This window comes from Mauremys mutica, chromosome 10, assembly GCF_020497125.1.
Source record: "Mauremys mutica isolate MM-2020 ecotype Southern chromosome 10, ASM2049712v1, whole genome shotgun sequence".
Classification (NCBI taxonomy): domain Eukaryota; kingdom Metazoa; phylum Chordata; order Testudines; family Geoemydidae; genus Mauremys; species Mauremys mutica.
In genome coordinates this window covers 80,190,459-80,213,513 of record NC_059081.1, presented here as the reverse complement: position 1 = coordinate 80,213,513, position 23,055 = coordinate 80,190,459, and the positions used below count along the sequence as shown (strand labels likewise).

General features: G+C 46.3%; 1 protein-coding gene across 2 annotated transcripts; it reads right to left on the bottom strand.

Annotated features, from left to right (window-relative positions):
- Window positions 1–347: 347 nt before the first annotated feature.
- Window positions 348–22,661, bottom strand: SPP2 (secreted phosphoprotein 2). Of its 2 annotated transcripts, XM_045032477.1 has the most exons (7): window positions 22,503–22,661; window positions 22,289–22,413; window positions 19,700–19,822; window positions 17,702–17,812; window positions 11,731–11,785; window positions 10,625–10,767; window positions 348–655 (listed from the first exon to the last, which is right to left on the bottom strand). In XM_045032477.1, exons 1-6 carry the CDS (start codon window positions 22,552–22,554, stop codon window positions 10,670–10,672), a joined length of 564 nt encoding a protein of 187 aa, XP_044888412.1. In that variant the 5' UTR covers window positions 22,555–22,661; the 3' UTR covers window positions 348–655; window positions 10,625–10,669. The 2 variants fall into 2 exon arrangements, with proteins under 2 accessions (XP_044888412.1, XP_044888413.1); XM_045032478.1 differs by lacking the exon at window positions 10,625–10,767.
- Window positions 22,662–23,055: the final 394 nt, after the last annotated feature.

Here is a 23,055-nt window from a genome sequence, read left to right as displayed (position 1 = left end):
GCAAGAGGAAGCTGGTACAGTTACTCTGATTTACTGTCCCCTTGTGTAAATTTAGAGAGTAGGACTTGTCAGTAAATTGTACCCCAATGTTTGAGAGGCGGCACGTAGCTTTTATCTGAAAAGCTGACCTTTTCCCACGAAGACGGCTAAATAAACCCACACAGCCGTTGCCCCCTTTGCACATACCTTCTCGAGAGACACTAGACCCCCTTCCCGTTTTGGGTGTGGAAAGAAAGGCATAGAGGGCAGAAATTGTTTGTTGTGTTTTAAATTGAACAAGAGTTAGTAACAAGCGCAACAGAGAGCGATGAGTGTCGCCGGCCAGTGAGCCACCCAGCACATGTAGATGATATAATGATCCTTTAATAGCACCATTCTGAGACGATGCACCACTCATTGGGGACAGTTATGCTAGGCGCATGAGACCGCTCTCCAAATGAGCCCTAATATACAGCAATGCGATCGAATGCCCATTTCCACACATTTGTGTGCACACTTCAATGGACATTTGCCATGAAATGGAAAGTATTGGGGGGTGTGGAGGAGTCAATATGTTACAGAATAGCTTTTGCTGATGTAATAAAGTTAATTGCTGTCAAGTTCCTCCTTCATGTGCTGGTTCTTTGGCTTCTGGTCCTGTTGGATCTTCAATTTACTTTAAAAAAAGAAAAGAAAAGAAATCATAGTTAAAGCATTCAGTGTTAACAAAACCTAATCACACACAGCTTAAGGAAGGAGACCCTGTATAAACCTGTATTCATACCAGCTACAAATTATTTCCTTTAGCATCAACATCAGCTCACACCCTGCAGCACCTTCTCACATTCCTGGTGTTCAGTAAAGAGGGTCTATAATATTCCATGGCAATTGCTCACAAAGGTATGCTGAAATGCCAATCCTACAAGGTCCCTCTCCCCAATCAAAGATATCACCTCACCCACCTTGTCTCTCTCATATGCCTACAAAGGAGTCCCTCAAACTTTTGCAAATAGCAAGACCATGTTTGGCTAACCCAGGCAAAACTGAAGAGATCACAATACAAAATGTATAAAGTTACCTAAAACAGCTTTAGAGAACTAAAATTAGCAGTGCAATGGACAGTCTAAAAGGAGGAGCCATTTCTGGTCATAACATGGTGCCAGGTTTTATGGGAAATGCAGGTAAATCAAAGGCCACCGTGGGTTACATGGTGTTTCTGGAGGAACACATGAGCATGTCTCCAGCATGCTCCACCACATTTTCATGGTGTAATCATAACCAGAAATCTCATTTCTAAGCATTTCCCTGCACATGACCATTTTATAAATAAGTGAAAACAACCAAGGCACAAACTTCCCCCACCAGCTAACGGCCACTGGCTGGCTTGTGTGAATGAGTTTGTGGCCTCAACTCAGTTCCTCCCCAACAGGTGTCCAGGTCAGAGAACTAGCAGCATGGACGGCAGGATCATGGACAAAGAGCTAGTCTCTGGGATAGCCGTGGCCCTCCCGGTGTGCAACTCCCCACCTATGGGAGGAAGCAGACATCACCACGCCCTGGGCTACGTATCAGTTGTGGGGGTAAACACGGATTTAATCTTTGGTGCTTATGAAAGATGCCAGCTTGCCCATGCGGGAGAACGCTACGGGGCTTCCACCAGTCTCCCTTTGCCGGGGAATAAATCAACGACTTTGGATCAGGCCCCCCAAACTGCAGAGTCAAAAGGAACCTTGCCATTGGCTTGAATAGGCTTTGAACCTAGCTGTGAGTCTCCAGGGAGCAGTAGCAATTCCTAGACAGCAACAAGAGCAAAGACCTATAGACAGCGGGTCCGAGAGGGACGGGCACACTCTGGAAAGTCATATGGACAGTTTCCTCGACTGCTGAATGGCAGAGAAAGTGACAAGTCTTCAGAACAGCTGGCGTGGACTATTGTAGCCACTCTTCCATTTGCCAGGTCACCTGGGCTTTGTTCTCCTGCAGAAAGCAGCCCGTGGCATTCTGGTTTATAAGCAGGCCGGGGGTATCGGATACAGAGCGCAGAGGTAGCAAGAGCAGATTCTGCAGGGGAAGGGACAACCGCTGCAGGGAAACAGGATCTTGGCTGCTGCCTGCCACCTCACCCAAGTTGCATAATGGTGAAATAAAGGGCCCTGGCTCTGGCTCTGTGCCAAGATGAACACTCACTCTGAGCTCATCAATTATGCAGCAGCTCCCTGCTTGCAGGGATTTTTTCTTTCCACCAAACAGAGACAAACCTCCTGCCGAGGATGAGGGGAGGTAGGGGGAAGTGAATGATAACCCAGGGCTATGCACTGAGTTATGGAGAATGCAACGCTGTGCCTAAAGAGGTGGTGTCTTAATGAGTACACCAGGGATGTCGTCTTTTCCTCCCACACCCTGGAAACATGGCGCATCCTGCATTGGGACTATCCTTTGCCTAGAAGGACCAGGGCAGCTCTCAGATCCTCTCTGTATTTTTCATCCAGGATTCCTATTAGGAACATGCATAAGACTAAGTCCACAATTGGCTAGGCTGGCTCTTTCATTGCTGGAAAATCCCACTATTCTATGCTGGCACACTCTTATCCACTCTGTTCGATCCCTTCTCAATTACCTCCTGTATTCAGAGTCTACTATAATGTGAGTCAGATGCCCAGCTCCACTGCAGTCAATGGCAATTTATCCCAGCTGAAGATCTGGCCTTGTCTATGTTTCAAACCCCCATTACTTTGCTTTGGACCCGATGTGCTTTGAGGAGAGACTGCCCTGGTGTGATGAAGCCCGAGAAAACACATTAGTAACAGTGATGACCTACAGGTTACTTGAAGTAGAATCAGGGGCTTGTTGCTTTGTTTGTTTTACCTTAAACTTCAGGGACACACACCCAACCCTGGACATGAGAGGGGTTCAGAAAACAAGCCCAGCTGCAGATTTCATAGCTGACTCCAGCAAAGAGAGATTTCCAGAGACACAAAGGGGAAGCAGGCACTCCACAGCCCTTTGTGGCTTTGACAATCTCCTCCTAAAACTCCCGATCCACACACCTCTGACCTTTGGAACATCCAGAGCCTAGCCCTCGGTGGGGGTCTCTGGCCCATATTTACCATTGGCAGCCTAACATTTTCAGCTGATCCTAAGAAAGAAAGCAGGTAAGATTTTAAGAGTCATATGTTCCTCTCCATTTGCTTTATTTTCCTTTAAAAGGATGTTTTCCTCCTTGCTTGTTTTTAGGTGTGGTTGGTTTTATCGGGGGGTATGTACGCTTAATACCTTAGGGAACACAAAATATTGGTGATATTACTGTTTTACCCAAATGACTTCTTGGGGGACTAAAGAACTGGTTTGGGAGACCTTGCACTCTTTAGATTAAAAGGAGAAGGGATGTGAATTCATTCAAAGAAAATCCCTCACCTCTCTTCCAAGTTTGAGCAGAAGCTGGTTTAGAGAGCTATTAAAAATGCACACAGATTCTTCGGCAGTCTGACACACCCCATCCCCCTCCCAATCGTGCCCTTCTGAGGTCATTTCACTAGTTTGCCAGCAAAACCAAAGACAACCCAGTATTTCTAATGCAAGATCTGAGCAAAAGAAGTTTTGAAATAAAAATGATACATAAAATGAACACATGCTCGCTGCCATAGGTTTATAGATGAACGAGTTCCATTCATCCTTGGTGCCACTCCACTGAGCTCATTGAAATAAATTCACAATCCAACCACAGCCAGTTGGATTTATTTTAATCTTTGTTTTAGAACATTAAGGGAAATCAGACCTTTTATTTACTCTTGATTTAGCTTTAGTTTTGTCATCTTGAGCCTCGTAATGGGAAAAAAGCCAGCTAGAAGAAAATAAATTGCATGCTAGAACGACGCTGCAGCCTGACCATGGAAGTCGGAAGAAATTAGAAAGGTCAAAGATTACGTAACAAGGAAAAGCACTAATAAAAACAGTGTGTCAGCTTGTCATGACTTGTGACGAGCATAAAAGAGGACAGACTTAGGGAAAGCATTATTTTTTTAAATAGCATGATGAAATAAAACAAGCCCTGATCTAGCAGAGTACTGGGTTTTCTCTTTTTAATTCTGACCTCGTGTTTGAAGGAAAAAGTAAGTCTCCCCTTCCGTGTAATTTTAAACAAGAATCTGGCTCAGGATCCAACAGCTGCTTGGGGTTTTCAGTGACTCACTGACATTAATCTTTGTCTAAAACTATCATTTTTCCAAACCGGAAAAGTTAGGTCAGTCTCCTCACATATGGCCTGGTATCCTAGCTCTTTCTGCCCGGGCTGTCAGCAACGGTGCCAATCATGCTGTGGTTACATGGTTCATAGGAACTGCACACAGGCCATCTTTTATCCTGCAGAAAGATTCTTCTGCTTAAAGAACAGCAGCGGACTTTGAAAGTGTTTAAAATGCTAACCAGCTATCTCCATGGTGTGCACATTCATCTCATTTAAAGTCCCTTTCCTTTAGATTAACTTCTTTGTCGCATGATATGGTGGGTGAAATAGCAGCAGCAATTAGAACGACTCCCACGCAGCCTCTCAGAAGTAGGTTAGCAAAGGCAGTTTGTGCAATGCAAGACTTACTGAAGCCAACGAATTGCTTGCGCCTTCACTGTTATTTGCATTAATTAGACTCTAAATACTGTTACCCTTGCAGCCAGACTGCAGGTGGAGGTGTAATGAACAGCTGCTGCAGTTACACTGCTTCTTTGTTCTCTTCGATAATGTAATACAGAGGTAATGGTTTGTATGACAGTAGGGCCTTAAGAGTCCATTGTGCTAGGCAGGATTCAAAGAGGCTGCTCCAGAGACCTTAGACTCTAAATAGACATGACAGACACAGGAAGTGGATGTGCCCAAGGTCACCGAGCAGGTCAGTGATGGAGCTGCAAACAGAGGAGAAGCCAACAGAGGGAGTTTGCTTGGGAACAGTCCGAGAGGAGCTACGGCGAGTGCTGCATTAAGGGGGCTGTGTTGTGAGCTGGTGGGGTCAATAGCCGAGTGTCTGTCTGCTGTGACTATGGGATGTTGTTCCAGGAAGGAGAATTGCTAGGAAGAGAGGGAAGAGCATCTTCGCAGGCAGGCTTGATAACCTAGTGAGGAGGGCCTTAAACTAGGTTCACTGGGGGCAGGGGCGGATCCAGGCACCAGCACACCAAGCACGTGCCTGGGGCGGCAAGCCACGGGGGGCGCTCTGCCAGTTGCTGTGAGGGCGGCAGACAGGTTGCCTTCGGCGGCTGCCTGCGGAGGGTCCGCTGGTCCAGCAGCTTCGGTGGACCTCCCGCAGGCTGCCACCGAATCTGCGGGACCGGGAACCTCCCGCAGGCAAGCCACCGAAGGCAGCCTGCCTGCCGTGCTTGGGGAGGCAAAATACCTAGAGCCGCCCCTGACTGGGGGACGGTGACCTAAGCCCTGAGGTAAGTGGGGAAGTGGGATACTGGGAGGAAACACCAGGAGGAGGGTGCAACAGAGAAGCCACCTGATTCATACTGAGAAAGTAGGGCAATTGGCTAATTATCTCAAGTGCCTGTACACAAACGCAAGAAGCCTGAGAAACAAGCAGGAAGAATTGGAAGTCCTGGCACAGTCAAGGAGCTATGATGTGATTGAAATAACAGAGACTAGGTGGGGTAACTCACATGACTGCAGCACTGTCATGGATGGGTATAAACTGCTCAGGAAGGACAGGCAGGGGAGGAAAGATGGAGGAGTTGCACTGTATGTAAGAGAGCAGTATGAGTGCTCAGAGCTCCAGTATGAAACTGCAGAAAAGCCTGTTAAGAGTCTTTGAGTTAAGTTTAGAGGCAAGAGCAACAAGGGTGATGTCGTGGTGGGTGTCTGTTATAGACCACAAGAACAGGAGGATGTGGTAGACGAGGCTTTCTTTGGACAACTAACAGAAGTTTCCAGATCACAGGCCCTGGTTCTGATGGAGCACTTCAATCAATACTGCAGTGCACAGACAATCCTGGAAGTTTTTGGAGCGTGTTGGGGACAACTTCATGGTGCAAGTGCTGGAGGAACCAAGTAGGGGCCGTGCTCCTCTTGACCTGCTGCTCACAAACAAAGAAGAATTGGCAGAGGAAGTAGAAGTGGGTGGTAACCTGGGCAGCAGTGACCATGAGATGGTCGAGTTCAGGATCCTGACAAAAGGAAGAAAGGAGAGCAGCAGAATAAGGACCCTGGACATCAGAAAAGCAGACTTTGACTCCCTCGGGGAACTGATGGGTAGGATCCCTTGGGAGGCTAATATAAAGAGGAAAGAAGTCCAGGAGAGCTGGCTGTATTTTAAAGAAGCCTTATTGAGGGTGCAGGAACAAACCATCCTGATGTGCAGAAAGAATAGCAAATAGGGCCAGCGACCAGCTTGGCTTAACAGAGCAATCTTTGGTGAGCTTAAACACAAAAGGAAGCTTACAAGAAGTTGAAACTTGGACAGATGACTGGGAGGAGTATAAATATATTGCTCAAGCATGCAGGGGTGTAATCAGGAAGGCCAAAGCACAATTGGAGTTGCAGCTAGCAAGGGATGTGAAGGGTAACAAGAAGGGTTTCTACAGGTATGTTAGCAACAAGAAGGTGGTCAGGGAAAGTGTGGGACCCTTACTGAATGGGGGAGGCAACCTAGTGACAGATGATGTGGGAAAAGCTGAAGTACTCAATGCCTCGGTCTTCACAGACAAGGTCGGCTCCCAGACTGCTGCACTGGGCAGCACAGTATTGGGAGGAAGTGAGCAGCCCTCAATGGCGAAAGAACAGATTAAGGACTATTTAGAAAATCTGGACATATACAAGTCCATGGGGCTGAATGCAATGCATCCAAGGACGCTAAGGGAGTTGACTGATGTGTTTGCAGAGCCATTGGCCATTATCTTTGAAACCTCATGGCGATCAGGGGAGGTCCTAGACTATTGGAAAAAGGCAAATATAGGGCCAGTCTTTAAAAAATGGAAGAAGGAGAACCCAGGGAACTACAGACTGGTCAGCCTCAAGGAATCCATTTTGAAGCACTTGGAGGAGAGGAAGGTGATCAGGCATAGTCACATGGATTCACCAGGGGTAATTCATGCCTGACTAACCTGATTGCCTTCTATGATGAAATAACTGGCTCTGTGGATGAGGGGAAAGTGGTGGACATGATATTCCTTGACTTTAGCAAAGCTTTTGATACTTCTCCCACAGTATTTTTGCCAGCAAGTTAAAGAAGTATGGATTGGATGAATGGATTATATGGTGGATAGAAAGCTGGCAAGATTGTCAGGCTCACGGGCAGTGATCAATATCTCAATGTCTAGTTGGCAGCCAGTATCAAGCGGAGTGCCCCAGGAGGAGTGGTAGATACGTTGGAGGGTAGGGATAGGATAAAGAGGGACCTAGACAAATTAGAGGACTGGGCCAAAAGAAACCTGATGAGGTTCAACAAGGAAAAGTGCAGAGTTCTGCACTTAGAATGGAAGAATCCCATGCACTGCTACAGACTAGGGACCAAATGGCTAGGAAGCAGTTCTGCAGAAAAGGACTAGGGGTTACAGTGGACAAGAAGCTGGATATGAGTCAACAGTGTGCCTTTGTTGCCAAGAAGACTAACAGCATTTTGGGCTGTATAAGTAGGGGCATTGCCAGCAGATCGAGGGATGTGATCATTCCCCTCTATTTGACATTGGTGAGGCCTCATCTGGAGTACTGTGTCCAGTTTTGGGCCCCACACTACAAGAAGGGTGAGGAAAAATTGGAAAAAGAGTCCAGCGGAGGGCAACAAAAATGATTAGGGGTCTGGAGCACATGACTTATGAGGAGAGACTGAGGGAACTGGGATTGTTTAGTCTGCAGAAGAGAAGAATGAGGGGGGATTTGATAGCTGCTTTCAACTACCTGAAAGGGGGTTCCAAAGAGGATGGATCTAGACTGTTCTCAGTGGTAGAAGATGACAGAACAAGGAGTAATGGTCTCAAGTTGCAGTAGGGGAGGTTTAGGTTGGATATTAGGAAACACATTTTCACTCGGAGAGTGGTGAAGCACTGGAATGGGTTACCCAGGGAGGTGGTGGAATCTCCTTCCTTAGAGGTTTTTAAGGTCAGTCTTGACAAAGCCCTAGCTGGGATGATTTAGTTGGGAATTGGTCCTGCTTTGAGCAGGGGGTTGGACTAGATGACCTCCTGAGGTCCCTTCCAACCCTGATATTCTATGATTCTAGGGGTCGGTTTTCAGGCTGGTTTTGTTCAACATCTTCTTTAATGATCTGGATGATGGGATGGATTGCACCCTCAGCAAGTTCGTGGATGACACTAAGATGAGGGGAGAGGTAGATATGCTGGAGGGTAGGGATAGGGTCCAGAGTGATGTAGACATATTGGAGGATTGGGCCAAAAGAAATCTTATGAGCTTCAACAAGGATAAGTGCAGAATCCTTCACTTAGGACGGAAGAATCCCATGCACTGCTACAGGCTGGGGACCAACTGGCTAAGCAGCAGTTCTGCAGAAAAGAACCCGGGGATTACAGTGAACGAGAAGCTGGATATGAGTCAGCAGTGTGCCCTTGTTGCCAAGAAGGCTAACGGCATATTGGGCTGCATTAGTAGGAGCATTTCCGGCAAATCGAGGGAAGTGATTATTCCCCTCTATTCGGCACTGGTGAGACCACCTCTGGGGTACTGTGTCCAGTTTTGGGCCCCTCACTACAGAAAGGATGTGGACAAATTGGAGAGAGACCAGCAGAGGGCAACGAAAATAATTAGGGAGCTGAGGCACATGACTTATGAGGAGAGGCTGAGGGAACTGAGGTTATTTAGTCTGCAGAAGCGAAGAATGAGGGGGGATTTGATAGCAGCCTTCAACTAACTGAAGGGGGGTTCCAAAGAGGATGGAGCTAGGCTGTTCTCACTGATGGTAGATGACAGAACAAGGAGCAATGGTCTCAAATTGCAGTGGGGGAGGTCTAGGTTGGATATTAGGAATAACTATTTCAGTAGAAGCAGCAAAGAGTCCTGTGGTACCTTATAGACTAACTGACGTATTGGAGCATGAGCTTTCGTGGGTGAGTACGCACTTCGTCCTATTTCACTAGGAGGGTGGTGAAGCACTGGAATGGGTTACCTAGGGAGGTGGTGGAATCTCCATCCTTAGAGGTTAAGGCCCGGCTTGACAAAGCCCTAGCTGGGATGCTTTAGTTCAGTGGTTCTCAAACTTTTGTACTGGTGACCCCTTTCACATAGCAAGTCTCTGAGTGCGATTCCCCTGATATATTAAAAACACTTTTAAAATATATTTAACGCCATTAGAAATGCTGGATGCAAAGCGGGGTTTGGGGTGGAGGCTGACAGCTTGTGACCCCCCCATGTAAGAACCTCATGACCCCCTGAGGGGTTCTGACCCCCAGTTTGAGAACCCCTGATTTAGTTGGAATTGGTCCTGCTTTGAGCACAGGTTGGACTAGATGACCTTGTGAGGTCTTTTCCAACCCTGATCTTCTATGATTCTGATTCCCAGTCCAGTGCTCCAGCCACTAGACTGCTCTGCTGCTCTAGATTAAGCTTTACATTAGCCTTTATTCCTAGAACAGTCTGAATGGCTGCCAAGTTGTACCTGTGTGTGTATTTGAATCAAACATGGCTACACAACAGGAACACAGTCTCGACTCACCAAGAGAGAGATAACATTTAAGATGTGCCCTCACATGAGACACCTCAACAAGGGCATGATCCAGAGCCAAAGTCAATTGAAAAGGCCCTAACTATACATGATGTGCTATATGGCTGACAGAAATTTCCCCTGTATCAACCAAGACAAGTGGTAGAGATGGAAGAGTGCAGGCCTGTGAACACCAGAGTTCATTCTAGCCTACTGAGTCAAGGATTTATTTGTGGGGGTAAACCCATAAACATGATACAGTCTCCCCAAAAGCTATCTGATGGCAGTAACCTCCAGTCACTACCTGTCCATGGAGCTATTCAGCCCTGAATGCCTGCCAGGCCCACAGAAAATGTGGGGGGACGAGAGAGGGGGTGATTAAAGAGACTGCCAAACCATTACATTTGGATGAGAGAGCAGACTGGATGGGCGACAGAGAAACTCCATCTTTTCATATTGTTTCTTTGCTTGCTGTGACACTTCAGTTTAGTGTTCATTAGTTATTAGTTCATTTCTACACTGGACTAGACAGCACATCATGTGAAGGTGTTCCCTTAATTTGGCCGTTGAGTTGTAGAACTGCAAGTATTTCTTTTTACCTGAGTAACACAGCGGTAGTGCTGTTTCCATTCTTGCTTGTCTCGTTGGCATTCCCACCAGTAAAGTCTGTACGAGCAGCAGCGAGTCTCGGCGCCTGGGACCACAGACTGGGGCTCGCACTGTACTGCTAAAAATAGCTGCAGATGTTCAAGCTCAGGCAGGAGCTCAGATCCCAGAGTGGGCTTCAGAGCCAGAGCCCAATTATCTACACAGCTATTGTCAGCTCGAGTCTGTAGACCTGGGCTCTGAGACTCTACTCTATGTCTACTGCTTGTTGTGTAGACATACCCTAAATTCCCAGGACAGGCTGGCTTCCAGCACACTAGTAGCCAAGTCACAGTTTATGGATTCCTATATTCGCAGGAGGTCATTTATTCTAAGCAATCAGCCTCTGAAGTCCCAGGACATACCTTGATAGAAGGCGCATTCAAGCAAGTGTATTTATCTGAGTGGGGTTATGCCAATGTGTAGGAGTTGGCTTTACTGGATCGGCGCTGAGCTTTATAGCTCTGGCGTCTTCTCCCTGCAGAGAAGGCCTCAGGAGCAAGTTGAGCTTTTGGAAAAGGACATGAAATGTTAGTGGGTCCCTTCAGCATTCTCATGTACAGTTTGAGCAGGACATCCCCCCCAAAGCATCGGAGTAAGGGTTAGGACTGTCAGGGTCCAACCCCATACGGAAAAAGCACATACCGACTTTTGATGAGGTGAACATCATGATGTACAGATTTGAGGTAAATATGGAGAGATCTATACTCCATGCTATTAAATATTGGCCTAGCAGGTATAAAGTGTTTTGGGCAAAGAATAAATTCACCCAAAAATGCTATTAGTGAATTCAGTTCAAATTTGGCAAATAGTTTCAGCCCAAAACCAATTTTGAAAAGGTTAAATTGACATTCCACTCCAGAATTGTCGAGTTGACTCAACATTCAAAGTGTTTTATTCTACCCGAAGGAAGTTTTCAGTTGTTTTTATTTTGTCAAGAAAACCCTGAAAAAAATTCAGCTTTTGAAAGTAAGTTTTTTTACCCCCAGTTCAGCCACTGAACCAAAAAAAATATCAATTCCTCGCTCAGTTCCAGGGTAAAGGGACACTTGCCCAGGGAAGCTTGGAAAGAGATTGTGCTGGTGGGCAAGTCTCACCATTGCCTGAGATTGCTCCGCTCTCCACACTCTCAGAATTACATGCCCTCCCATCCCTGTGAAAGCTAGCGACAGTCGGGTCCTGCACTTGGTTGCATCGCTATCATTCCAAATTGGCCACTCCCTCAAGTTATGCTTCCCTATCTCACTCCCACCTTGGATCAGTAAGTCAGGGTTTTTTTTACCCCATTCCAATCAGAGCATTCACCCTAGCCTCATTGCCTCAAGAGTATATCAAGAATTCAAAGCACCTACGCCTAGGTTAGGGTGGTTATATGGTAGTTAAGGGGGTAAGAGAAATCTTGTCTGTTAGGCTGCCAACGATAAGCATCAAACCTCTGAGTGACGAAGAGTCAATCACCCAGATTACTTACCTTCATTGCGACTGTCACCTCTTCTGTTTGGGGCCATCATTTCCATGAACATCCTCTAAAAGGAAAGACATCTTTAAAAGGCATATATCCCGAGCTGTCAAAGGAAGCAGTAGTCAAAGGCAGCCTTTTGGATTTGCTATGATTTTATCTCGTTTAAAATAACTCCATTTGGGAAAAACATCACTGAACCAGCCTAAGGAAATATGAGCACTGAAAAAGGGACGGTCAGTCCAAGGGGAAACTGGCTTGGTAGCCCTGGCTGGCATGCAGGGAAATCACCTTTAAAATGGGACCCTGGAAATAGAGGCTCCCCCCAACCCCCCAGCCAAATCAAGAGGAGCTTTTCAAAGGTATCCCGTTGTTAATTAGAGCCTCTGAAACCAATGAGATTAGGGACCTTGGCTTGGAGCCTTTGGGGTTTTCTAAAAGCCTTAACAGTTTATACCAGTCACTCTCTTCCTGCCTGCCAGTAGCATCACATGGCCATAAGCCTGATCTTGCCCCCCTGAAGTCACTGGGAATTTTGTTGGAAGACAACTGATCCCCAGGCCATTAATGGTAACAAACATATGGCCAGAGAAATTCTCCATTCCAAGCCAGCTTCTCTGATGCTATGCAACACTTCCAACCAACCCCACCCGCAAGCAAGCAGGGATTCTCCCCTCTCCTGTTGCTACAGAGACAAGTGCTCGGTGGTTCTAACTGACTTCACTGGGGCCCAGGCTGGCCCTTCAGTCAATCCGTGGCAAGACTGCCTCACCCTGGTTCGTCTAAGATAGTGTGACCGGGAAGGACAGGGTGGATGTGCCCCCTCATCCCACTCCCAACACCTATTCACAACATGCCGGGCTGGGAACTCCTGATTTAAACCATAACCAAAGGCAGATTTGCAAGGCACCTTTTGCAGAAAGAAACTTATTTCCCCTTTTCTTCGGTATCACCTTTTTCTCTGGTATCACTTCCCTTTGGCTTTTTATGCTCCATGAATACTATAGCAACTGTTTCCCCTGACAGGAATAATGGCGGCAAATGACAATTTTAAATGACTGTTAAAGAGTATTCACCGAAAGGACTCTACTCCAAAAAGTGAATATTTACACGGAAACCCCACTGTAGGAGTCATGTTAGTCAGGGAACAGAACCAATGTTCCAAATTTACCCACATAGCTTGAATTTTAAACACTCAAATTGCACTGCTTCCATGCTACAGATTGTGAATTCCTAGAACGTATTCGCCAAACAGTTTGGAATAGGTACTGAACACAAGAACGTCACAAGCTATTCTGACAAATTAAAGATGCTGAAGTTTGAATCTTATTTGCTCCAAGTTATTCATTGCACTCTAACATTTAACCAATGGCACTGTAGAGGGATTAGGCCCTCTCTGGGGTGGCGGGGAACCTGACCGCCTCGCTACGTCCGTCGGGTTATTTCGGGGGAACTAGCCTGGCCATGGGGTTTCATGCCACGGCAATGGTAGAGACCAACAAACAGCTCGATTCCGCAGACCCCGGCCCTAGTTCATGGCAGCGCAGTCGAGAGTCTCTGGCTCTGGCCCTTATGCAGGGGCTGAGCAAACAAATGAGTTCAGGAGGCCCAGGCCCTGGCTCTGAAGGACCTGGGAGATGGGGAGACTGACACCCGCACGTTGGGTGGCAGGGAGGCCACAGGCCCACCCACTCCACTGCGTCCCAGCCCGGGGCCCTAGCAGCGGCAGACAACCCGCTGCTGCGTCAGTGGGGATCCTGATCGCAACACACTGACATGGGCTCTGGGTGTGCTGAAGCCAGACTAGGGTTGGCTGCCCCTGGGCTACTTCCTACCTCCCCCTCTAGAGGTACTTGCGTCTGGACAGTGTCCTCCAAGGAATCGAGCACCGTGGGCTCCTCAGGGTACTCGGCAAGTGGCAGGCTTGGCAGCTCCTCGGGGTAGCTTGCCACAGGCAGGCTTAACTGCTTCTCCGGGGTCTGGTCGGCATCAGGCCTTGGCTGGTCTGGCCAGTCCTCAGGTCAGTCGCAAGCTGCAAGAGTCTCCCCACCGGGACCTAGGCAAGAAGCGTCTGGCTTCTCCGGCGGCTGGGCCTCTAGTGAGCTCTGGGGTAGGGCTTTTGTACTTCCTGTCCTGCGCACTGACCTCCGGGGGGCAGGTGCAAGCTCCACTGGCTCCGCCCACTTTGGCGTCCGGAGGGGCTCATCCCTCTCCGGGGCGGCGGGGAACCAGACCATCTTGCTACAGGCACAAGTTATCCCCATCCTCTGGCACTATAAGCTTTTGCCTGAAATGCAGACTTCATTTCTGAATATAATTATTGGGCACAACTTTAAACACCATGACAATTAACAAGAAACAGAGTGGTGCAAAATGTTTGTACCCCAAATGTAACAAAATCAGAAAAGCAAGGTGCAGAATGAGTTATACCCAGAAAGGGACATAAAACACAATAAGGGCTTGTCTATACTTAAAGGTTTACAGCAGTATAGCTAGGAATTCTCCCATCAGCCTACCTCTGTCTACACTGGGGATTAGATCGGTTTAACTGCATCACTATGGGTGTGGATTTTTCACATCCCTGAGCCACGTAGTTATACCAACCTAATTTCCTCACATAGACCAGTCCTAAGAAAAGGTTCTGTAAATACACAGGAACAAGAGAAAGACAAAGGAGAACGTAGGTCTGCTACTAAGTGGGCAAGGATAGCTAATAATAGAGGACATCAAGAGGCCTTAGGTGTTTCATGCCTATGTTGCTTCAGTCTTCACTAAAAAGACTTAATTGTGACCAGAAGCTTAGTATTACCGAGATGGAAGGAACACAAGTCAGGATAAGGAAAGAACAGGTTAAAGAATATTTAGGTAAGTTAGATGTTTTCTAGTCGGCAGTGCCTGACACAATCCACTGTAAGGTACTTCTGGAACTAGCTGATGCAATCAGAACCATTAGCGATTATCTTTATGAATTCACTAAGGATGGGTGAGATCCCAGAGAACTGGAGAAGAGCAAACATAGTACCTATTGTTAAAAGGGGGAATAAAGATGATCCAATCAGCCTAACCGTAACTGCAAGGTTACTTGAACAAATATTAATTTTCAGAGGTGTAGCCGTGTTAGTCTGGATCTGTAAAAGCAGCACAGAGTCCTGTGGCACCTTATAGACTAACAGACGTATTGGAGCCTGAGCTTTCGTGGGTGAATACTCACTTCGTCGGATGCATGTAATGCAGGGGTCAGCATCCTTTCAGAAGTGGTGTGCCGAGGCTTCCTTTATTCACTCTAATTTAAGGTTTCAAGTGCCAGTAATACATTAACATTTTTAGAAGGTCTCTTTCTATAAGTCTATAATATAGAACTAAACTATTGTTGTATGTAAAGTAAATAAGGTTTTTAAAATGTTTAAGAAGCTTCATTTAAAATTAAATTAAAATGCAGAGCCCCCCGGACTGGTGGCCAGGGCCCAGGCAGTGTGAGTGCCACTGAAAATCAGCTCGCGTGCCGCCTTTGGCACCCGTGCCATAGGTTGCCTACCCCTGATGTAATGGAAATTTCCAGAGGCAGGTATATATATATGCAAGCAAGAATCAGGCTGAAGATAACGAGGTTAGTTCAATCAGGGAGGATGAGGCCCTCTTCTAGCAGTTGAAGTGTGAACACCAAGGGAGGAGAAACTGCTTTTGTGGTTGGCTAGCCATTCACAGTCTTTAATTTAATGACCAATTTGTGAGCACCTAGAGGCTGATAGAGTAATAAGGAATAGCCAGCATGAATTTGTCAAGAACAAATCATGCCAACCAAATTTCCTTTGGCCTAGTGGATGGCCGGGAAGCAGTAGACATGATATATATTGATTTTAATAAGGCTTTTGACAAAGTCCCACATGACAGTCTCATAAACAAGCAGGGACAGTGTGGCCTAGATGAAATGACTGCCAGGTGGGTGGCACAACTGGTTGAAGAACAGTACTTAAGAGTAGTTATCTATGGTTCACTGGGAGGATGCCTCTAGTGGAGTCTCGCAGGGGTCCATCCTAGGTTCAATATTTTTGTTAAAGACTAGGATAATGGAGTGGAGAGCATCTTATAAAATTTGTGGGGGACACCAGCCTGTAAGGGGTTGTGAGCACACTGGAGTACAGGATTAGAATTCAAAACGGCCTAGACAAATTGGAGAATTGATCTGAAATCAACAGGATGAAATTCAATAAAGACTAGTGCAAAGTACTAAAGTTCGGGGTGGGAGAATCAAATGTACAACTATAAAATGGGGAATGACTGGGTAGGTGGTAGTACTACTGAAAATGATCTGGGGGTTATAGTGGGTCACAAAAGGCATATGAGTCAGTATGATGCAGTCTCAGAAAAAGCTAATATTCTAGGGTGTATTAACAGGAGTGCTGTAAGACACAGGAGGTAACCACAGCTCTGCTCAGCGCTGGTGAGGCCTCGACTGGAGTGTTGTGTCCAGTTTTGGGCACCACGCTTTAGAAAAGATGTGGACAAACTGGAGAGAGTCCAGAGAAGAACAACAGAAGAGATAACAGGTTTGGAAAACCTGACCTATGAGTAGGCTTGGCCAAGTTCGAAATTAAAAAAACCTATGGATAATCTCAATGTTTATTTTTAAGCATTTTTTGTATTTTTATTTATTTAAATGTTCACAGTTGCAGGAAATTATGGGGGACTCAGACAATGCCGGGCTAAAGACAGCAGACAGATATAAAAAGTTAAAGCTTTGTCATAGTTTAATCTCACATGTCAAAATATACAACTAAGAAATTCTGAAGCAGCATTTTTTTTTACTTTGCCTACCTGTACATTTTGATTATTATTGATGGAAATATCTTTTTGTCAGTTTGTGTGTAGCCAATGAAATTGACATTTACCAACCAAAATCTAATCCTTCCAAGCCTACCTATGAGGATAGGTTAAAAAAAACCTGGTCATGTTTAGTACTGAGCAAGAGAGCCTGGGGCGGAGGGGTGGGGAGAGGACCCGATGATAGCCTTCAAATGTGTTAAAGGCTGTTATAAAGAAGATAGTGACCAATTGCTCTCTGTCTTCACTGAAGGTAGGACAAGATATAATGAGTTTAATCTGCAGCAAGGAAGATTTCGATTAGATTTTAGGAAAATTTTAGGGATGGACTAGATAGGGCCCTTCCCCCCAGACATTTCTATAATTCTATGACACCAACCAGAACTCAGCTGCTTTCTTGCTTTGTTACAATCTGGAAATGCAGGAACATGTTTGTCCAACAGTGGGAAAATTGGCACCCAGATGCACCTGGTTTTGCATCAAAGTCTTTGAAAATGTGCACATTTGCATGGTTTTGAAACAGCCAGGTGGAGCTCAGCTATTTTGATCCAACTTTTTACTCAAGTCTAGGAATCGAGCGAGGCAGATCAAAACCAAAGAAGGATGTGGAACAGTTTCCAGAGTGAAAGTGGTTTAGTTATAACATGAAGTGCTTGGATTACTGATGACTTGATCAGCAAAACAGAAGTGTAGGTGAATAAATTGTATTTGTTTCTGACTATTAGAGCTGCATATCCGCATCTCTATGTTCATGCCTACAAATACTATGCAGGACAATGTAGAATTAGTGTCAACGTCTGCAACTTAAGTTTTCCCAAGGCATCCATCAGGGAAAATCAAAGGTCCCAGCTGATCTGGGGTGATGCATGAGACAAAATAGCCAAGTTCCAGATCTGGAGAGGGGAACAGAGCCCTGTTGGGAGAGGCAGTTTTTGTTCTTTGCTGGCGGTGTGCTGAAGGGCTGTTTTCCCCACTAAAGCGATCACCACATTTGTCTCTATCATTCACTGCTTCAGTGGAACGATCTATGAAGGCAGGATGTCTTCAGATATGCATGTGCAACTCCTAGTCAGGTTAGTGGAAGCCGAGCCCATGTGCACCAGAGGCAGAATTTTCCTTAAGAGGAAGCTGCACGGCAAAAGCAAATTTTCCGCTTGCTTACCTCCTCACTGCTTGAGGATTCTGAGCTGGACCCATCCTGGCTGCAGTAAACTGCCAAGTTCTGTATCTGCTCTTCAGAGACCCGCACTGTACTTCTGCAGAAGGCCGTTTGCTGTAACAGATCAAAATAGAGTTCACCCATACAGCTATGGAGACTATGGCATAAGCCTCCTGGAACTGTCTGGAGAACGAGTTTCAATCAAAAGTCATACCGCCTCTTGATAGCCAGCTACCAAGGGCAGGGACCTGAGAGAGCCCATTGTTCACAACCATGGATTAGCCTTTGGTTCTGGTCTTCCAGCAAAACTTATTTGTGGCAGTTCAGTGTAGTCACCAGTCTCTGGAGTCTTTCCATTTCTGAACTGGGCATGTCTGGCTTTCGTGCTTCTGAAAGACATCACCCCCACGCCCTGGAGACTGTTGCCCTCTGCCCAACCACAAATAGGCGCAGCATGGACAGCGCTAAGGTGAGGTGCCTCACACTTTGCTTCCCCAGTGTTCCTCAGCCTCCACAGAAGGAACTCCTCCAGGGCAGGGAGACCATCCGTCCCTTCTGATCCACCCAATAATTTAGTCTTCTGAAGGCTATAGTGTTTTGGTCTAATTCTGGTTGTTGGGCTGGGTGGTGTTTAGTGACCAGTCATACAGGTGGTCAGACTTGATGATCTGGTGGGCCCTTCTGGCTTTACATTCTATGACCATCTACATTTCAAAGGCACTTTTCCTCCCTTTGGTTCTCTGAGATTGCAGGTGGGGAGCCATACGGTGCTGAGCCGGTGGTAGTCCCATTTTTTTTAAATTACTTCTTTAATCACCAGACTGGAGGCTTTAATGATTAAGCCGTAGTTTCACACAGACTGAAGCACACCACCTATTTTAGGTGATGGGGTACTGCAGGATTGCCCTTAGCTCCCTCTGGTGATATTTTGATATTGTACTTTCATACTTTTGCACATTTATTAGGATTGCCTGTAAGCAACACAAAGCAGAGAAGAGAGTTTGAAATTCCTATTCCCTCACTTGGGGGAACTTTCCTGTACTTCACCTGACCGAGCTGAGTAAGGACACAATCGCAGACATAGTAATATGTGCAACACACACATGCATCAAATTCAGCCACTGGATAGGGACTCCTCTAAATGATAAAATCCACTGACTAGTTGCCAATGGACTTGGGTGTGGCCCAGTGATGGATTTCAGTTGGCCTGTTAACAAGTGTTGCCTGATCGAGGACTCAGGAAGTCCTATGGGCTGCTCTGCTCTATGCCAGGGAACAGGCCAGCATATAGCACAGCTCAGGAGCAGGAGACTGTGTGCAGAGTGGCTTTCAGCCACATTTCCTGCCACTCCCATCCTGGGGCTAGCTGGCTGAGTGACCATCAGATAAGCATTGGTTTTTACTGAATCCTAAATATCCTCAAACAACAGCTTGGTTTTCATATTATGCTCATCCAGGTAGCAGACCAGCTACATGGAGGACTACCCTGGGAAGCAGGGCAGACGATTAAAGGGAATACGAGCTCAATCAGAAGGTTAAGGGATGACAGTCAGCATCAAAGTACAAGCTTGGCTGTTTTTCTAAAAGATCTGCTCTAGTTCAAACAGGAATTAATTCAGGGAAGTTTTCTGGCCTGGGTTCCACCCACAAGGAGTCATTCTCAGTGATCACAATGGTCCCTTCTGGCCTTGGAATTTATGAATATGCTCACCTGTGTTGTTAAGTGAGGCAATGTAAAATAATGAAGATGGGCCTGGTCTGGCCCTTTTTAACGTGGCATGGAATACCCCTCTTTCTCCCACCCTGTGCATGTTGAGCAGGGAGGAGTCTACAGCAGGTTATGTATTGTGGCCAGTCCTCAAATGTCATTTACTTAATGCTTCAAGCCAAGTATTTGCTTAGCAAAGGCCTTGAATAATCAGCACAAAAGCGGACAGATTCCCAGGCCACGTTCAATCACACAGAGGGTGTTTTCCATGCTAGGAGACCCGGCATGCTTACCACATAGCGTCCCACTCTGAAGTCACACAAGGACGGATCCTTCTCTGAATCTTTAGTGCAGGTGGTTTCTCGAACAATGAAGTCCAGCACTATACTGTAGTCATTGTTATCCAACAGGTCAACCTGTATAAGAAGGAAAGGCCAATAGCATGTGTGATCGCTGCTTGAGGTTTTTTCCTCTGTGTACTATTGCCTCTTTGCCAAACTGTGGCAGAAATCAGGGCCTTGAGAGTCAGTAGCCCATCGGGAGCAGAATATCAGGGACTGAGGCATGGTATTTTCTTGTGGACATTTTGTAAATAAACCAGTTACACCACATCTTATTTCCTTGGTAAAAGTTTCACATTAGCAACTCCTCCTGCAGAAGCTTCAGGTAAGGCATGATGGCCCCAAGCAGCACCTGCCATGAGTGACTCTCTATGGTCTCTTGCCAGTGTAAATTGCTTAATTAAACAGTTCCCTTTCTGCCCCAGTCCTGGAATTTTACACCTGGTGCATCCCTGTAGTTCACACTGATCTTCCTCTGGGAGTATATGGGCTTTGAGAGAGTCTGGGCATCAGCTCTCCTGTGTGGCTGCTTTGCCATCCAAAAGGAACCTTGGAGCGCTAAGGCTGGGGTGGCCACCTTGTGGCTCCGGAGCCACATGTGGCTCCTTGTATAGGCACCGACTCTGGGGCTGGAGCTACAGGCGCCAACTTTCCAATATGCGGGGGGGAGGTGCTCACTGCTCAACCCCTGGCTCTGCCCCAGGCCCTGCCCCATTCCACCCCTTCCCACCACCTCCCCTGAGCCTGCCGTGCCCTCGCTCCTCCCCCTCCCCTCCAGAGCCTCCTGCACGCCACAAAACAGCGGATCTGGTGGTGTGGGGAAGGAGGGGGAGGCGCTGATTGGCGGGGCTGCCAGTGGGTAGGAGGTATTGGGAGGGGGAAGCTGATGGGGGGCTGCTGACATATTACTGTGGCTCTTTGGCAATGTACATTGGTAAATTCTGGCTCCTTCTCCGGCTCAGGTTGGGCATCCCTTCTCTAAGGGCTAACACTGGAAACTCACATTGTCTCCCTAATGAGACAGTCAGTCTGGTTATGCATCACACACACACACACACACGTCATCAGCACCTTTCAGCCCAACAGCAAAGCTACTGTTGAATTGCAGCTCTGCCTTGTGTGTTGTAAACAGTTCCAACAATGAGCTGTCAGGGTGGAGAATCAGACAAGTGCCGGTTAACCTGTATCTACTGTTAACTAACCTTATTTATGAGGAATCTGTTATGACCAAAAAAACCCCAAGGATGATCGCGTTAGGAAAAAAGCTCCCTATTGAGCTAAAAGGAACTCTTTCCTGGGTTTCCTCTTTCAGTCATTACCCCTGCAATTGCAACTTACCGTTCGCCCCATGGTTTATTCATGCCCAGCTAGGTTATAAGTCTGTCATCTCATATGTCACAGAAGCTGTGTAACAATCACTTTCCAAAGTGAGACCCTTAAAAAGAATGTCTGTACAGTGCCTAGCACCTTGGGGCCAAATCTGGTTGTTGCCTTTTGGCACTACTCACAATATAAGTGTTCACTAATAATACGATTACCAGAACAGGTGCTGAGTAGTACCGTCCAGCAGGAAACGTGACAAACTTTAAAGACTGGTAGGTACATTTGCAGTTATATGTATTAAGGTCTTCTCTCCTCTTCCTCCCATTCCTATTGGCTTTTCAGACCCAGTGAATCTCCCTTTCACTTTCAGCACCTTATTTTCCAACCTTGCTACCTGCAATATTTCCCAACTAGATTTATTCCAGCAGGACCATGGGACCACTCATCACGCAGGACTAGGTACATTCCAAGTTCAAAGTTTAGAAACAGTGGGGCTTTGGGTTTGTCCGGGAATGGAAACCTCTTAATTTTATATTGAAATGCAGTAGTTACAGCATATGTCACTGGGGCTTGGGGAGGGGGGTGACAGTCACATTTGGGTTTTTGTTTTTCAGAAAGTCCTTTGTGGAATAACAATTGAGCATAAGAAACTTGAGCCTGTTAAAGCAATTTTCTGAGGAAGCTGTAGGCACTGAAGGCAGCTAGTGCCAGCTACATATGACCAGTAGAATTGCTGCCATGACACTACATACAGACTGAATATGTTTAGACTGCAAGAATGGTGAACATAAGTGATAAGGACAAGTGCATCTACTAAATATTATAAACGCTGGCCAAGAAACGTTCAACTGAGCCATATTACAATGCACCCAAAACTGGAGAGCACTTTTCTAGAGCTGATTGAAAATGCCAATTATTTTTCCATGGAAGATTTTGAAAACATTGTTTTTCCTTGAAGTGTCCCTCAAAAGAAAAATAATTATTTTTATGGCGAATGAAAAGCTGAAACCCAACAACATTTTGGTTTTCCAAAAACCATGATTTTAGTTTTTGAAAACCAAGAATGTTGACTGAATGCCCAAGAAAAAAAAATCACCTTTTTTTTTTTGGAAGAAAATTAGCGCATTCCAAACCAAAAGAAAATTGGTTGATGTTTCCTGGTTTTTCCCCACCACAAACATGTTTCAGTGACATTCTTTTGACCAGCTTCACACTCACCCCTCTAACGTAGCTCCTGACGACGCCAAACAGGGCAGGCCATTGTGATCTAGAATTCACTCTTCCAATGGAGGCATGCAGAGCTTCTTCCGCGATGGATGGTTCATAGTCATACACTGGCAACCCTGACCCCAACATATCACAGGCTCATTAAAACAAGCATTGGTCATTCACCCAGTAAGAATGGATGCTCTTCCTATTTAGAGGAACTTACCAGAACAAGACCAAACACTCATCACAAGGGCAAAAACGAATAAGGTCTTCATGGTTTCTCTTCTGGAAAACCTAACTTTCCACCTCAGCTTTCCAGCATATATTTCTCTGCCTTTATATAATGCAACCTTGATACTCCGTCTGACCTTCCGGTGTCAGAGCTTAGCTACAAACATTGCACTTTAAACAGAAAGGATTGATCTAATGGCAAATATTTGTTAGGCTTTCTACTGCCTGTGGGATTTCTTCATCAATGGGGTACTGGAATACTTCTCCACAAGTCTGCGACCAAATCAGAGACGTCAGGGAGCATGAGAAATACAGCTCCTAACAAGCTCCACATCCAGTTATATCGGTTTGCTTCTACCCTTTGCTCTTCAGTTTAAACCCATTGGATCAGACCTAATCCAGCCTCTTTGCACTACTCCAGAGACAAAGGGTCCACATTCTGGTCCCATTTGGGCAGCAGAGAATTCCCCTGGAATGGGAATATTTTTGTCCATGTAAAGCTGGTCTGGCCAATTCTTAAGCCACCCCTGAGCCTCGCCCAGGTG

Excerpts from the sequence above, each read along its gene's own strand:
- SPP2 (XM_045032477.1), bottom strand. The coding sequence starts at position 22,554 with ATGAAGACCTTATTCGTTTTTGCCCTTGTGATGAGTGTTTGGTCTTGT. Across the intron at positions 22,414-22,502 it reads GAGTGTTTGGTCTTGTTCTG|GGTTGCCAGTGTATGACTAT; the intron begins GTAAGTTCCTCT and ends TGTTGGGGTCAG. Across the intron at positions 19,823-22,288 it reads TCAGGAGCTACGTTAGAGGG|GTTGACCTGTTGGATAACAA; the intron begins GTGAGTGTGAAG and ends CTTCTTATACAG.